Genomic DNA, 17,162 nt, shown 5'->3' with positions numbered 1-17,162 from the left:
TTCTCTGCCCACCCACAACCGTCAGCATTTAGTCCTACCTCCGTGTTTGTCCCCCACAATTGAATTACGGTCATTGTATTACTGTTCATTTCCAAGGGCACTTGGAAACTTTTCAAATATGTTCTTCACTGGGGATGAGCAGTTAGATATTTTGACCCTGTACGATTGTAGGAGGACAGCCAATTTGGGATGGGGGTGTATAGTCACGCGGGCACTAATGATAAAAACATCCGTGTTTGAGGTTTGCGCGCCATGAAATATATAAAAGATCCTGTACATAAGCATTCCTTTTTTTTTGCATAGCCATTCTGAGATCGCCTGCATTCCTTCTTTTCTTACCCCCCCCCCCCCCCCCCCCCCCCACAGTCACACTGTGAATAAGCCGTAGACAGGGCTTGTTTGGTGCAAACCAATAACTTAACCCGCTTTTAAGTAATTAATTATTTACTTTCCGTTGTCTAAAAGTTTCCTTAATTCATAGTTAGTTTAATCAACAATCACAAACTGTATCAATATTGTATGTGATAATTGCAGAGTATTTCTTAATTTTTATAAATTAAATGCGTAAGTATTGCCCATCATGATATTCTCTTCAAGGCTCTAATGACAATGAATTGTTCTATTTAATAAATAGCTTATTGACAACTTACTTATTGACAACAAATACTGTTATATCCAGTAAATCCACTACTACATTTTATAGGACCTTTTACATTTACGTTGTCTCTAAAAAACACAACGAAGTGAAATTTACGGTGCTGATTTTGTCCTCAAATTCAAAATATTATTATCGTTGTGTGTTCTGTTTAATTTTAAGGTTTAATTATACTTTTTATACTTTTAACATTATTTAAGGGCTTTAAATGTTCTTTTACGATTTCTTATGTACTTATTACCATATCTGTAATCTTAACAACACAAATATGACCTTATAAGTTTCGCTAAATTTCCGACATTAAAAGATACATAGCGTCTTTTTGTTGGGAAGATCCACGGAGCATGTATGACATGATAAAGCGTAGCTTTCTCCCCTCCGTCGTTCTTATCTCACTTCTCCCACCCCCCCCCCCCCACACACACACACAAAGTTCTTTTTCCACCCGCAGTCCATCGCCCCTAATTGTCAAAGCATAATTAAAGGCGGTATCAGAGAATCTGTTCATTCACCTTGGCACATGTAAACTTTTCTAACGAATTCTTCGCTGGAGATGGCTGGGGGGGGGACAAAAGTAAAGCACCCCTTTCAGTACTTAAAATTCATATTGCTGAAATTGAAATGTCTTTGCCCTCGGCACATTAGGGAATTGTGTAATCAACATTTTGCCCAGCTGCCTTAAATTTCCCATACGTGAGAGTGGACTGGGATCTGACCTCGACACTAGCGACTGTTTGGGGATGGAATAAAACTAGGCCGGCTCAATAAGCGTCACTTTTTATATTTTATATCGTTATCCATGTTTTTTTTTTGTTATAAGCTTTTATTTAGTTAGGAATGCCTGTTTGTGGGATGTGGCCAATCTCGTAACAAGATTTTATAAAGAAATAATATTTGTTTGATTATCTTATTTTCAGTCTGTTTTCAGCTAATTTCTATTAACTGCGCTTACACATACACCTTAACCTACATCTACACGTCGTCTCTATATAGTTTAATTTGCCCCACTATTACTATCTATGTATCTATATACTACTAAAGTTTGTTTACAAGTTTGTATATTTATTTATTTATTTATTTTAGTTGTTGTTTGTTGTTGTTTTGTTTTTGTTTTTTGTTGTTTTTTTTTTTTTTGTTGTTTTTTTTATTTTATTCTTTTAAATATGTATGTCAAAATAGAGTATTTTAATCAATCGTTATTACAATTTATTAAAACAGTTTTCTAAAACGCAAAATAACGTCTAAAATTCGTTTTCTAACATTGCTTTTATATAATGCAAAATTGTGACGTCGCACCATCTCAACCCCCCCCTCTCCCCCTCATCACACATCTTCACAAAATACGGACCACCCCCCTCCCCCTACGAGAAAGTGTGACGTCATTTATGGACGACCTTTTTGGGATTAAACATTAAGTTAGCCTACAACAATAGCCAATTACAGTGTGTAGGAGCCAAGTACGGCAATATAGAGTGGACAAATGGCAGCAAAAGAACACAGGGAGACAACACCAGTTGCCTCAAGTCTAATATTATCCCAAGTGTGTGGTCAAGGCGGTTACAATGACTAGAGGCAGAGAGGGACAGAGAGTAGATGGACGGGAACGGGCTAACAAATCCGCCATGGTTGAATGCGGAGTTGAACAATATCTTGACAAAGATTAGTTCTAAGACTGGGGTGGAAGGTTTTCGTACCAGGCGAGCTAAAAATGGGTATAGCCTACCTCGAAACTGTCGCCATTTTTTCATTTTCTAAAACCTGTTGTTTCAGTGACTGGAGTAGACTTCGCCAATATAGTTTATATCATCGTTTTCGATTAAGAAAATTATTAAATCTTCCAACAAGATAAAAAAAAAAGTAAAGTACCTTTTATGACTTGGCCAGCGATTTAACAAATGAAGTAGAGTTCACCTGTTTCTGTGAAATATGTTGGGGGGGGGGAAGGGGAAGTGAGTCAGGCTCCCATCAGGGCTGGGTGGACGCGGACATCCTATGGACTCTAGTACCTATGGTTTTCGTCAAATTCAGGTCAAAACATCGACTTTCATTTTATTTATGAAAAAATAAAATAACGAATTGAAAACAAGCCTAGTGTGTTTGATAGTTCATTATTTCGTTTCTTCATCTGCTCTAAAAAATAAACTCATAATCAAAATAAATCTAGGTAAGGGAAATAGTATGTTGTCAAGCTGAAACAACTCCAAATATCGTACTTGTAAAAATGGTTTAATCGTGTTACTTAAGCCCGGTGAAACTGCTTTTTCTAACTGGTGAAGCAGTGGAGTGGTCAGGGGCGGATTGAGCTTGAGCGGGGCCCCGGCTAAATTTTTCGGGGCCCTCTGACTGCAGTCTTCTCAGCCCCCCCCCCCCTTTAATTCGCTACTGATGGTGGTTACCTGACGCCAAAGTAAAACAAAACATGAGCTTCAGACAGGCGGCGCTCGTCAGCATTGTAAGGCGATTCCTCTAGGAGAGGGACCACTCTGATTTTAAATCCCCGCTGCTTTGCGGTCAAATGGCTTCAAGAGTAAGGGGTCATCCATTTATGACGTCCACATTTTTTTTTTACTTTTGACCCCCCCCCCCCCTCCCCCGTCCCCAAAAATTCACTTATTTCCCTTATAAAAGTCTATACGTGTCCACAAAAGTCAAATTTTTTTTGGAACCGCCCGTGTGGACGTCATAAATGGATGACCCCTAAACCTCGATGAAGAATCAAGAGTGGAGCCCCGTAGTCGATAGGAATCGGTCTACCAGCTCTGGTCCCCTTTCGAAGCTTCAGCAACTTGAGTTGGTACCAAATGTGATGCCTAGCGTTCCTTATGAATATACCGGCAAGGTCGAGAGAGGGATCTTGACGCATGGGCAAAAGATATTTGATTTAGGATAGGCAGGCTAAAAGCAAACAAACTCGATGGAAGTCATGTTATCGTGGAATGGGCTCAACACAGGGACGGAACTACAGTGCCGCCAGACCTCGTAATGCGGGGGGGGGGGGGGGGGGAGGCCATTTAGGGGCCCAAAGCCGACCAGAATGAACTTTTTTATAGTTAAAAAAATATTATTTTTTTTTTGCAAAATACATACAAACAGATCTACTACAGTAATGATGTTCTACAGTAGCTAACATCGCTGTTTTATAAAGGAAAAACATATATAGCTACACGAGTTGTAGTGTGAAAGATAGGCAAACGTTCACATCGCTTCCATGACTTATTTCCCTTCTTTAAATAGTCAAATATGTGTGCTCCTAATTAAGAAACTTTTTTTTTTGCACTATACAAATTAAAAAGCAATTACTTCTCTCAATTATTATTTTTTTTAAATTACACAATAAAGAATGACATATTATGAAAGGAAATGTATTAAAAACCTAATAATAAAAATACAAAAAAAATAAAAATAAACATAAGGCGAGAAAACAATTACACATACAAAGCTGTCATGCTTCATAATATTTTGATCGCCTTGTAAATAGGAAGAACCATGTCAGACATTGAAACAGAGAATTTCAAAACAGAGTAATAGCACTCACATAAATGATGTGTTGTTTTAACATGATTTATTTAAAAATAAAAACTAAGAATTTTAATTTTTTCAAATTTCGAACAAGCCCGTATTGAATATTCTATGTTGATAATTTCGTATTTAGTTTATATATATATATATATATATATATATGTCACAGACTGTATTATTATGTATCTTTATTATATTGTGTTTTGCATGAATGAAGAGTACCTGGCTAGCGGAAGGACTGTCTGAGCGATCGTCATGTGTATTTCCCATGCTTTTGGGTGAGATCGCTCATTGACGTAAGGGGAGAGAAAGTTGTGAATAAAAGGGAGAGCAAAAGGTGAACGGGTGTTGTGTGCTAGAACTTGGGACTGGAACGATGGCAGTGAATGTAAGATGTCTCCATGACTTGGAGTCGTGATTATTATTTGTACCTATATCAGTTGATCTTCAAATTACTCCGCTGAAGTACAGAAAAGAACTACAGCAGTTATTGAACGAATTCAAAGATGTCATTACTGAAGATACTGGCTACACAAGAACGATTACTCATGTCATAGAATTAAACAAGGATGCTAATTTTAAAAAGAAACAATATGCAGTACCTTATGCATACAGAGAAGCAGTGAAGAAAGAATTAAATCATTTGATCGAAACTAACAAAATACAACGCTCAAATTCATCTGTAGCTTCACCAATGGTGATAGTAAAAAAGAAGAATGGAAAAGTAAGAATTTGCTGTGACTATAGAGATTTGAATAAAATCACGAAAATAGACGCAGAACCACTGAGAGATACAAATGAACTATTGGAAGAGATAGGGAACTCAACAATTTTCACTCATCTGGACTTAAACCGAGGTTTTTGGCAAATAGGTATGGATGAGGAATCCAAACAATACACAGCGTTTACAACTGATGAAGGATTATTTGAGTGGGATGTTATGCCTTTTGGCCTAGTAAATTCAACAGCAACATTCTCCAGATTTATGAGAATAATGCTGGCAGATATAAAGAATGTCGTACATTTTGTAGATGACATATGTATTCATTCTAAGGATATCAAGACACATATGCAGTCAGTTAGAGAGGTACTAACAAAATTAAGGGAGCATGGCGCGACTATTGCACCTGAAAAGTTAAAATTTGCAAATGAAGAAATGGATTTTTTGGGATTCAAAGTAGGCAAAAATCAAATTAGACCTACTGACGGAAATAAAAATAAAATTCTCAACTTAGAAATACCTAAAACCAAGAAAGAAGTCAAAGGTGTATTGGGTCTATTTAATTTCTACAGCAAATTCATACCCAAGTACTCAGATATAACTCTACCTCTAAGACAGCTAATTACCAAGGACAGCAGTAGAACAATAAATTGGTCTAAAGAATGTCAGGATGCTTTACAGCTAATAAAGCAGTACTTTGAACATGAAGTAACGCTTACTGCACCTAACTTTGAGAAGACACTAACACTAGTAACGGATGCTTCAAATTATGGATTGGGTGCATGTTTAATGCAAGAAGTGGACAAGGTACTAAGGCCCATATTTTATCTGAGTAGATCACTAAATAAAACGGAACAAAACTACTCAACCGTAGAGAAAGAATGTCTGGCCATTGTATGGTCCATGACCAAACTGCAGAAATACTTATTAGGAAGAAAATTCATTCTCCTCACCGATCACAAGCCATTGTTAGCTATGAACAACAAACGGATAGCCAACAGCAAGATAAACAGATGGTTATTGATTCTGCTGGATTTTCAGTATGAAATTAAGTCTATAAAAGGGAAGGATAATGTAGTAGCAGATTTTTTGTCTCGGCAAAATGTTGACAGTACAGAAACTGAGCCTACCCTAAACCACATAAGTCAACATTTATAATAAAAATATTGGGATAATAATACATTATCAATTTACAGTTTATTAATATTATACAGTCTATAACTGTAGAATATGGATATCAAACAATTTGTATCAGTAATATAAATTGTGTACTATTTCAAAAGATTGTAAACTGTATTATGTTAAACCTATTCTATACTATTAATTAACAGTGAATAAAGTAAATAAATAAAAGTTAGAGACTATTTATTCCGCATAACAATAAGACGGAAGTCTCAATGATGTATTGTGTATTAGTCAATACCTGTGTAAGGCAAGAATGTGATTGTGTTGTGACCTAGATTTGTCTGAAATGGGTCAACTAGGGGAGACAACAAAGTATATTAATCATGCGTCGTAATAACATGCCTTGATGATAAGGAAGTTTTTTTTTACCACATAGGATATAGTTATTTAAATTATGAGTTGAATCAAGTCTTTGATAATTTCAACTATGTATTATAGTTTGGTAATTTACTAAACTCATTGATCTTGTTTATACTACAATTACTGGGTAATTGAAATGTTTTTCTTTCTCATATTTGAATATATTACACATAATGCTTGTGCATTAGTCTACAAAGAATGTATTTTCCATGTTTTTGAGACGTATAAAAATTTTTGTTGTCTGGCACATGGTCCTGCCCTACCAATACTGTATTTATAAATTTTGTTGTCTGGCACATGATCCTGCCCTACTGATATTGTATTTATAAATTTTGTTACACAAAATTTTATTCGAAGGGGGGACGTGTCACAGACTGTATTATTATGTATCTTTATTATATTGTGTTTTGCATGAATGAAGAGTACCTGGCTAGCGGAAGGACTGTCTGAGCGATCGTCATGTGTATTTCCCATGCTTTTGGGTGAGATCGCTCATTGACGTAAGGGGAGAGAAAGTGGTGAATAAGAGAGAGAGCGAAAGGTGAACGGGTGTTGTGTGCTAGGACTTGGGACTGGAACGATGGCAGTGAATGTAAGATGTCTCCATGACTTGGAGTCGTGATTATTATTTGTACCTATATCAGTTGATCTTCAAATATGGATGTACCACGGATTTATCTGTACATAGTGTAAATTAAGTTGTCATTTGAAGTTGCCACTGTTGCTCGTGTTCCTGTATGAAAGCTAACCCACAACAACAAAGAATTCATGTTGTTACAATATATATATATATATATATATATATATATATATATATATATATATATATATATATATATATATATATATATATATATATATATATATATATATATATATGGGACCAAAATTTTTTTTTTTGCGGGGTGGCCCTTTTTTTCTAGTTCCGCCACTGGCTCAACATCCATATTTAGTTATTACAAATTTCGTGACATCCAATGATATCTTCCAAAACCAAATAAAGACAAAGTCTCGTTTTCGTTTATTTATTGAACCCTTCACCACTGGCAGCAGAACTCCTCAATACAGGCATATTTCCCGACGAATTAGTTTAATTAGTTTAAATCCCAACACACCACAGTACTCAACTCGCTGTTAGCAGTAAGTAAATAGATTCACACATGTCTTTCCTTTTTGAATCTAATACTTGATAAACACACACAAATATTCACACTTTTTTCAGATGTTTTTCTAGCGTGTTGAAATACTGGGGCATATACTCCGTCCGATTGATTTTGACTTTGAAATTTAGATCAGGGGAGATAACACGAAATATTTCTTTATTGAAGAGTATCGCGGTTATCATCCCTAGTGCTGACTGGTCGAATCTATGGAACAAACAACCAAAACAAGAATGGATAATGGTAAAATTCAGTAATAATATCAGATATTTCCCTTTGTGTTATCTGTTTGTTATTCTACTGTATTACTCTGCCCGAAGACCAGTTAAAACAAACGGGCTCTTTAATTATTACTAGTGCTTCATAAAAAAATTAAAGAGGTTTTATACCTAGCGAGCCATTGGGCAAATGAAGTAGAGTTGTTTTTTTTTTATGGAAAAAAAAAGAATAAAAGAAAAAAAAATTAGAGTTAATTTGTTTCTTGACCTTGGCATATGAAGCACCATATCCAGCCGCTTCTCTTAGCACAAGTCACGCCTCTCTTAGCACACGTTACGCATCAGCGGGCATAAATCACACCTATTAGTACAAGTCACGCCTCTCTTACTACTTCACGCCTCCGCTGGCATAAGTCAAACAAGTCAAACCTCTCTTCGCACAAGTCACGGCTCTTTAGCATAAGTCACGCCTCCGCTGGCATAAGTCACACGAATCTAAGCACAAGTTACGCCCCTCTCTCTTAGCACAAGTCACGCCTCTATTAGCACAAGCTACGCCTCTCTTAGCACAAGTCATACCTCCGCTGGCATAAACTCACGCATCTCTTAGTACAAGTCACGCCTTAATAACCGAATAGATTCCTATCAGATAGCGTAAATTATATAGTCAACAGCACAATATCAGCACATAATAAAGTAGCTAACACTTACAGCTTACACTGAAATGATCACCAAGTAGCTAACACCAACAGCTTACATTGAAATGATCACCAAGTAGCTAACACCAACAGCTTACATTGAAATGATCACTAAGTAGCTAACACCAACAGTTTACATTGAAATGATCAGTAAGTAGTTAACACCAACAGCTTACCTCACACTATGATAAATCTCACCTGTGACACCTGTGGTAAGCCACGGGGCTTTTACAGCTTCGCACCGACTCCGGTGAAGCCACCGGACAGATGCACTCAGGCACCAGGGCGCACTTGGCCCACGGCTCCAGAATGGCTCGGGCGTTGAACACATCTCTCCTGTACACAGCTATCCCCGCCAAAAGGTTGGGGAACGGGTCGAAAGCGCACGGCTTCTCTTCGAAGTAATCGAAGGCCTTCATGACAAATTATAAATAAATATATTACATATTATCAACATCCGCATGATATAAAACAAAAGTTAACTCAATATATTGCTGTTAATATATTTAACATTTTCACCACAAATTTTTTTTAAAATTCAAACACACAAGATTCATATTTTTATGAAAAAAAAATCAACAAATAAACGTAAATTAGGCAATTGAATTACAACGTATATGAAATACATTTACGTTCTGAGGTCTTTAGGTGTACATGCATGAAAACCACAATATGTATTGAAAACGTTGTACATTTTATCTTGATCTAATAGTTTATTTACATTTACGTTGTTTTCCAATCAGATTCTCTTTGACGTTCAAATTTCCAAGTGTATTATTTATAAATATCAGTGATTTACCTACATTATTTACTTGTATTAATAAATCGTTTGAAAAAAACGGTTCCTTACATTCATGTATTGTTTGATGAACATTTACCTGTAATTATACATGGTTTAAGCATTTACCTGTATTAATTTTATCGTTCAGAATATAGTTTAAACGTTCCTCTTTAACTATTAACGGTTTAAGCATTTACCTGTATTAATGTGTATATCGGTATCCTGGCTGCGTAGGCATTACGGAACAATTGTAACCCTATGTCTGTCGCTCGTTTCATCACATCAACAATTCCCTCAGTCCATCGTATGGTAGAGTCTTGGTATATCAACACTTTCCTAGCTCTCTCAATCATCGCCTATATATATATATATATATATATATATATATATATATATATATATATATATATATATATATATATATATATATATATATATATATATATATATATATATATATATATATATATCCCAATCAGTTTGTGTACTAAATGAATTAAAATGGTGTTTTGTTGATTACATTAAAAAAATTTAGTTGTTATTTTTCGTAATAGAATACGGATTTTATATTTAATTTTTTGGAATTTACCACTAAGCTAACCTCCGCCCCTATCCCATCTTGAAACAACACAACTTTAAAAATACCCCTAATTTTTACGCCTGACGTCATAAACCGATAAATGGAATTCCAAAGGGACTGGGCGGAAGTTTGTGCGTAGGAAATGGAATTCTTTTGTGGTTAAAAGACTTTATAAAGGACTGGGTGGGCATAATGGAATATTGCTTTGTGTTGTGCAACCGACAGACCGTTTTCCAAAGGGAATTGTGTCGTTTAGTTATAAATATATATATATATATATATATACAATTGTTCAAGACAGTCTGTGTTGTTTTATGTGTAGTAGGAGACCCAATTACAGCTACAACTAATTTTAAATGTTAAGGTTTCAAGACGTCACATCAGTAACACTTGTATAAGTGTAACTTGTATAAACTTACTCTCATGATGATCGGCTTCCACGCATAGCAATAGTTTTTTTTCACATGAGGTGGGAATCTTTCACTGGGGAATTTTATCACCTTACACCGGCAGTGCTTTTCTGTCTGGAGAGTTACAAAATACGCTATACACAAAGAACACTGTAACAAACAACCACGTTTTAGAATAACATCTCGATCTAGCTGTTTGATTTCACTTATCTGCAATACAGACTTCGCATGGAAAATATGAGCTTACTGCAGATTTGTATGAATTTTAATAGGAAAAAAATTAAATTGTTCTCTTTTAAGTGTTTTTTCCCAGGAATTTTCCGGACGAATTAGAAAAAAAAACGTTATTGATAAAGAAAAATAGATATATACTTTAAACTTTTAAACTATCGTCTGACCATCTTGAAAGTTCCAAGTTTCTCTCCACCCTCGGGAAAAAATGTCTGAAAGAAACCCTGCATTAATTTACATAAAATGTAGTTCCTAGTCTATTTTTGTATGGTCTTTCTGGAAGAACGGAAACTAAAGGATAGTTTATAATAAACTCTATCTTTGTGAGCAACAAACAATTTAAAGTTACTCAAAAGAAAATTTACATTTAAATGGTATTATTTGATTAAATTTATGTTTTTTTTTCTGGGTGTGTGGCATTGTTAGTGGTGTGGATGGGCAGTAGGGCGCACGACTGCTAAATTGAAAGTCATAACATGTTGACAAGTAGTACTTAATATAATTGTTAAGGAAATGCCGTTTAAGTTTAATATTACAATTGAGAACGAAGAAGAAGTAGATACATACCTCTTGTCTCTGTTCCACTGTCAGTCCTATATCAAACAAGACAACGGTGAGATTTTCAACCAATGGGAACACGACGTTGTGGAGGTTATGAAACATGGCCTGCGTCTCGCGGTAGTGATCGGACGAACTTGCAGACACGATGATGACGTCATTCTCGGGTATTGTTTGGCCGATCGATAAAATATCAAGCAGTGTTTCGTCTTTCAAATAGAATTTAGAAGATGTCAAAATATTCAGTAGATTACCTTCCAAGTTTTCTTGCAATGGTTTTGAGCAATCACTTGTGCAAGCTGAAAAATATCGAAAATTTATTTTAAATTTAAAAAAAAATATATCAAAATATATCAATTTACGAGGAATTCTTGATTGGTATTCCACCATATACATTTTAGATTAGTCGGCACAAAAGCCCATACAAAAATACCATCAAACACCACCATCCTCCCTTGTAAACCCCCAACCGTCATCATCCCACCCCACTGACCAGTGTTTCTTCCAAGCGTCTCATCGGAGGGGGGGGGGGGGCTCCGTCCCACGACCACCGAAGAAAGTCTACCGCCCTCTCCCCGAAAGAAATTTAGTTTAAATAAAAAAATATATACTTTTAACGGTGTCTCCCCCCCCCCCCCCCCCCCCGAAAATTTCAAGTGTGCCCCCGGAGAAAAAACAGTCTGGAAGATACACTGCCACTGCCACACCACGCACTTTGTTGTACATGCATCCTTAACCCACACCTAATCGACACGCTTCCAAATATGTTGGTGTTAGGGGCAATGATGGAGGTTGTGGGACGAATAGCCTTGAATGTAAGGCTAACGGGGGGAGGGGGGCACTTGAGTGAGGTTTGAGGGCTTTGAGAGACATTTGCGTTGTGGGTTGGGGGAAAGTATAGGACAGTGGTGATAGGGCAGAATTGGTGTCTTGAGTACAACGTCGGAGGGCAGTGACGTGGGTTGCCATTTCCTAAGCCACGATCTATACAAACTCATTAAATTAGAATTTCTTCAACGTGAGTTTAAAAAAATTGCCACGCAAATATAACAACGTGAAAACATTCGCATAACAGTAATTTCATGACAATATGACATCTTTACTTGACCAACTATTTACCACGTGCCGATGCGTTACACGGCTGTGTGTAGCTCTCAGCTGGAGTTGAAATGTTGTATGTGGTTATCTCATGTAGCCTTAACACCAGCTGACACTGTTGGGGCGTCAACTCCGGCTTGCATCTCTGAAGTTTTTTATCTGTAGTTTTTGTTTAAAGACATCTTAATACTTCTTCAATTTACCAGATAGCGGAAATATTTTTACACGATATCATACATATGTTGATAAAAGTAAAAGCTCTATGCCTTTAGTTTTAAACTTATGTTTAACCATGTCCACTTGTAGATGTTATTACACAAAATAAATATATATAATTATTTTTATATAATTATAATTATATAATTATATATATATATATATATATATATATATATATATATATATATATATATATATATATATATATATATATATATATATATATATATATATATATATATATATATATATATATATATATATATAATTATATATATATATATATATATATATATATATATATATATATATATATATATATATATATATATATATATATATATATATATATATATAATGATCTCAGACAAAATATCTCAGACAAATCTCTTTGCCTGCTGTTCCACTTTTGGCTTTTATATACATAAAATCACAAAAAACTAATGTTATAAAACCTTTCTGCGAGGTAACGAAATCACCACTAATACTGTTTTGTTTGCATGCACACTACGACAAACTCAGCTCCGCGATGACCGCTGTCGTTTAAATAAGCATTTGTTACCAGATCACTAAGGTGTGACCGACGCATAAGTATTGACTTTAGATGCTAGTTGTATTGTCAATCGAGGGCGGATGTCTTTCCTTTAAGGCATGTCTCTGCCGTCAAAGCGGGCGGCCACCATATACGAAGGTGTGTCTTTATTGTTATTTCATTCCCTTTGATCTAGTTTTGTCCACCTGACATGGTAGGATTGTCTCAAGTTTGGCAAGCCCACCTACGCTGTCTATCGAAAAAAATTCTTTAGTCTTCGCATACTATATTAGTAATCTTAATTTTAAAATGTTAAGTGCAATATGACAAATTTATACGGCAAATATTTCTTACAATTATTACATAGGCCTATAAACAATATTAAACCTATTAAACAAAACCATATGACAGTCAATACAAAAAAATGTTCAGGTCAACTAAAATCATCCAATACACTATTAAAATTTTGCTGTAAGATATTTTGTCTGAGATCAATTGTCCATGGTATCATTTGTCCTAATATATTTTGTCCTGGTATCTTTTGTCCGTGAGATCATTTGTCTTTGAGATCATTTGTCCTGAGATCATTTGTTCGTGAGATATTTTATCTGAGATATTTTGTCTCAGATCATTTGTCCTGAGATCATTGGTCATGGAACCATATATATATATATATATATATATATATATATATATATATATATATATATATATATATATATATGTACATGTATAAGTATATGAATGTCATTAAAATATATGTATTTGTTTTCGTTACCTTGCAAAAATCTGGTTTTCTTTGACAAAGGTCTATAAATGAGACAGTAATATATCGTTGTTAGGGTACAAAGAAGAAATCCGAAGAGTTTTAATTTGTTCCGTTTCTTTCGGAGATCTACAAAACAAAGCAAATTAGAACTGATCACAATGAAGACTTATTTTTATTAAATCTAACAATCTAAACAATGTTTCTAATCCACAGAGGTGTATATTGATTTATTTAAAGTGATAAACTGTTTAATTAAAGAGTTGCTTCAGACAGTTTAAGACAGCATATACATCAGGCGTAGCGACCCTTCCCAGCGCCCGGGGACAAACTTTCGATTTGTACCCCCCCCCCTCAAACTTTCTATTTGCAATCCCCCCCCCCCCCCTTCAAACTTTCGATTTGCACCCCCCTCGAACTTTCAATTTTTTTTCCAACCCATTTTGGCACCCCCTGAGGTCGGCACCAGGGGACATGTGCCTCCCGCCTCCCACCCCCTCGCTACGCCTCTGGGGGAGGGTGTTCGGCTGCTAGCCCAAAAGTCTGGAGTTCTGCTCTCGGTCCGGACACGAGATTTTACGACGTCCCTGAATTACCCATCTCCGATGTTAGTAAAAGTTAAAGTTGTTTGGCATTGTGCTGATGAACACACCATTCCTTTATAATATAAATATTATATACTTCGATTAATTAACATATGAACTCTTATCTTTCCTTTGAATTGTTACTTTTACATATAAGACTTAGATCTAGTATCAACGAAATAAAAAATACCTTTTCCTCCAACACCAACCATTAAAACAGATCTTGGACATGAGCTCTACAAAACACTTAAATGCCGACCAACTATACAAAATCTAATATATATTGACCCTGGCATCAGCTAATAGGCTAACATTTATCTAACACTCAGCTGTTAATCACATTAGTTAACAATAGAGAGCCGTCAAAAATAGTTGATAACTTTCTATTATTTATTAAAATGAAAATCGTATGCAAACCTTTCATAGTACACACGTTAGCATAGTTTTAAATGTAAGATAAAGACATTTTAAAAGTAGTGTGAGTTTATTGAGTTTTTGAACGGAAGTTCAAACGGAAAAATCCGCAACAGAAAAATGCGCAAACTGAATATTTGATCCAAACAAATTATTCTAATACATGTTCATGTTTCTTGGAAGGGGTGTTTTATTTTTCTACAATGTAATTAGATGTTATCATTCATAGATATATGTAAAAGATATACATACATGTAATTTTCGTTACTTTTGAAATATTTGGTAAGATTTGACAAATGTTTACCAAAGAAAAGCGTGGGTCTCCTCTTAAATATAAGTAAGTATTATTAACTATGCATGTATTCGTCATTTAGACTTCAAACAATTCCATTTTGTAATATAATTTTAAAAAAACATAATTTTGTTTGTAGAACTCTAATTCATTATTTTTTAGTTAATTTTAATTGCCTGTTGTTAAGTGTCAGCGTTTCATACACTGTTGTTCTTCGATTTGACACACACACACCCCCCCCCCGCCCGATCTTTTATCTTTTTGATTACCTCCCCTCCCTCTTTTCGTCACCTTTCCAGACTTAGCGTCAGTGTTTCTTCCAGACTTTTTTCCTCCGGGGGTGCACTTTACATTTTCGGGGGGGGGGGCGGACTCAAATTTCCGGAGGGGCGGACACTGTTAAAAGTATATATTTACTATATAAATTCCATTTCGTTCGGGGGGGGGGGGGTCGGTAGACTTTCTTCTGGGAGTGGGGTCAGCTCCCCTCCACCCCAAAGAGATGCCTGGAAGAAACTCTGCTTAGCGTTCACGTCAACATTATCGTCAACCACATAAAGTTTTATAACCAAGAAACAAAGCCTCCACACATTTAAATCACATACACAGGTCAAGCCAGATCAGGCGGATTAAACTAGGACAGATAAACAATCCTTTTTTTAAATCGACTAATATAGACAATTTACTTGTTTTTATGTAAAATCCATAATCGATGTTCTAAAATATTCTCAGCAGGGTAAAACTGAAGTTAGGGAAATTTGAATTTTTTTTATACTACCTATACATTATACAATTAACATTGGTGACGATTGGTAATAGTCGTTTTTGGAACAGTTACTACATAAAAAAGACTCGGGCGCCGCTTATTTATAGGTTAACTACTTGCTTTTTTTTTCTTTCTTTTTGCCGAGAAGGTATCATAAAAACCAGACCACTATTTGGGGAAAAAAATTGTCTCAAGCATCTACGTTTAATGATGTTTTTTACTCTGTCTGTCTGTCTTTCAGTCCATGTAAATAAGGGAACACCATAACTTGAGTAGGCTACCATTACAGTTGGGCTGACAATGTCATACTTAAGTTTTGTATAAGAATGTAGTTTTCTTTCAACTTTTGAGTGATTTCCGGTAACCGGAAGTGCTTCTAAATCCACTGCCAGTTTCTAAAAAGCCAACTTCTTGTGTATCCTCTCAGACAGTTGGAAGAAATTTAACATACATGTATAAGATTGTGTGTGCAGGTTTCTCTCAAAATTTGAACTATTTCCGATAATTGGAAGTGGTACTTCCCTTTGAACACAAAAACATCAGTGCTGTTGCAGTTAGCCTTACAAAACTTTATTTAAAAGTCTATGATTTTATAAGCTGGTTTCTTTCAACCTTTAGTAATTTCCGGTAAACGGAAGTGGCATTTTATTCTACTTTCTTGTGAACTAATTTATAAGTATTTGCTCCTGTACTTGGATTTTAATCAACCCTTGGGTGGTTTCCGGTAATTGGAAGTAGTACTTCACTCTATGTCACTTTGAACGCAACGACATCAGTGGTGAAATCCATACGAATTTTATGTTATATTATAATAGAATAGTGTATTCTAAGTAGCTTTTCGGCGCTATACGTCTTCTAAAAAAGCGAATTTTTTCTCAAATTTATCGAACATTGCTATACCTCTATTCCACATGAAACGCCAACCCAAAGTGCAGTATTAATATAATGATATGCTATTGATTTAATCGTTAAATTTCAGGCATTTGTTGACTACTGTGGCGAAGAACTATGCATCTTTGATTGATTTCATGAGGTCAGAGGGGTAGCACCCCACCCCCCCCCCCCTCAAGATTTCGATTTGCACACCTCACTCAAATTTCAAATTTTCGATTTGCACATCCCTCCCCCCCCCCCCCCCGTCAAGCTTTCAATTTATTTTTCCAACCCATTTTGGCGCCCGGGGAGGTATTTCCCCCCCCCCCCCCCCCCCCCGCTACGCCTCTGCCTGAGGTGAACGGTGTGTAGCAGCCAACAGGAATGACGTCTTCAACACACGGGCCATTCTAGAGCCGTGGGCCATGCGTGATTTTAAGTTCAGTTGAATCATCTTTGGCATTGAGTTGTAGCATGGTTTTGTCTCACCAAAGGGTATCATGGCCAATGAATACGTCGTATGTGTGTATGCGAGGGTGGTA

The 17,162-nt window shown here is 35.8% G+C and overlaps 1 protein-coding gene across 1 annotated transcript; it reads right to left on the bottom strand.

Annotated features, from left to right (window-relative positions):
- Positions 1 to 7,397: 7,397 nt before the first annotated feature.
- LOC131940939 (uncharacterized) lies at positions 7,398 to 14,756 on the bottom strand. Its single transcript, XM_059299865.1, has 8 exons — positions 14,693 to 14,756; positions 13,704 to 13,820; positions 12,196 to 12,333; positions 11,086 to 11,375; positions 10,297 to 10,401; positions 9,495 to 9,653; positions 8,715 to 8,929; positions 7,398 to 7,807 (listed from the first exon to the last, which is right to left on the bottom strand). The coding sequence occupies exons 1-8, from the start codon at positions 14,697 to 14,699 to the stop codon at positions 7,648 to 7,650; spliced, it is 1,191 nt and encodes a 396-aa protein (XP_059155848.1). The 5' UTR covers positions 14,700 to 14,756; the 3' UTR covers positions 7,398 to 7,647.
- Positions 14,757 to 17,162: the final 2,406 nt, after the last annotated feature.

Source organism: Physella acuta, unplaced genomic scaffold (assembly GCF_028476545.2).
Source record: "Physella acuta isolate Inbredline_101_S28 unplaced genomic scaffold, ASM2847654v3 ptg000335l, whole genome shotgun sequence".
Lineage (NCBI taxonomy): Eukaryota > Metazoa > Mollusca > Gastropoda > Physidae > Physella > Physella acuta.
The sequence above is the reverse complement of the archived record's forward strand: the minus strand, read 5'-3'. Positions and strand labels throughout refer to the sequence as shown.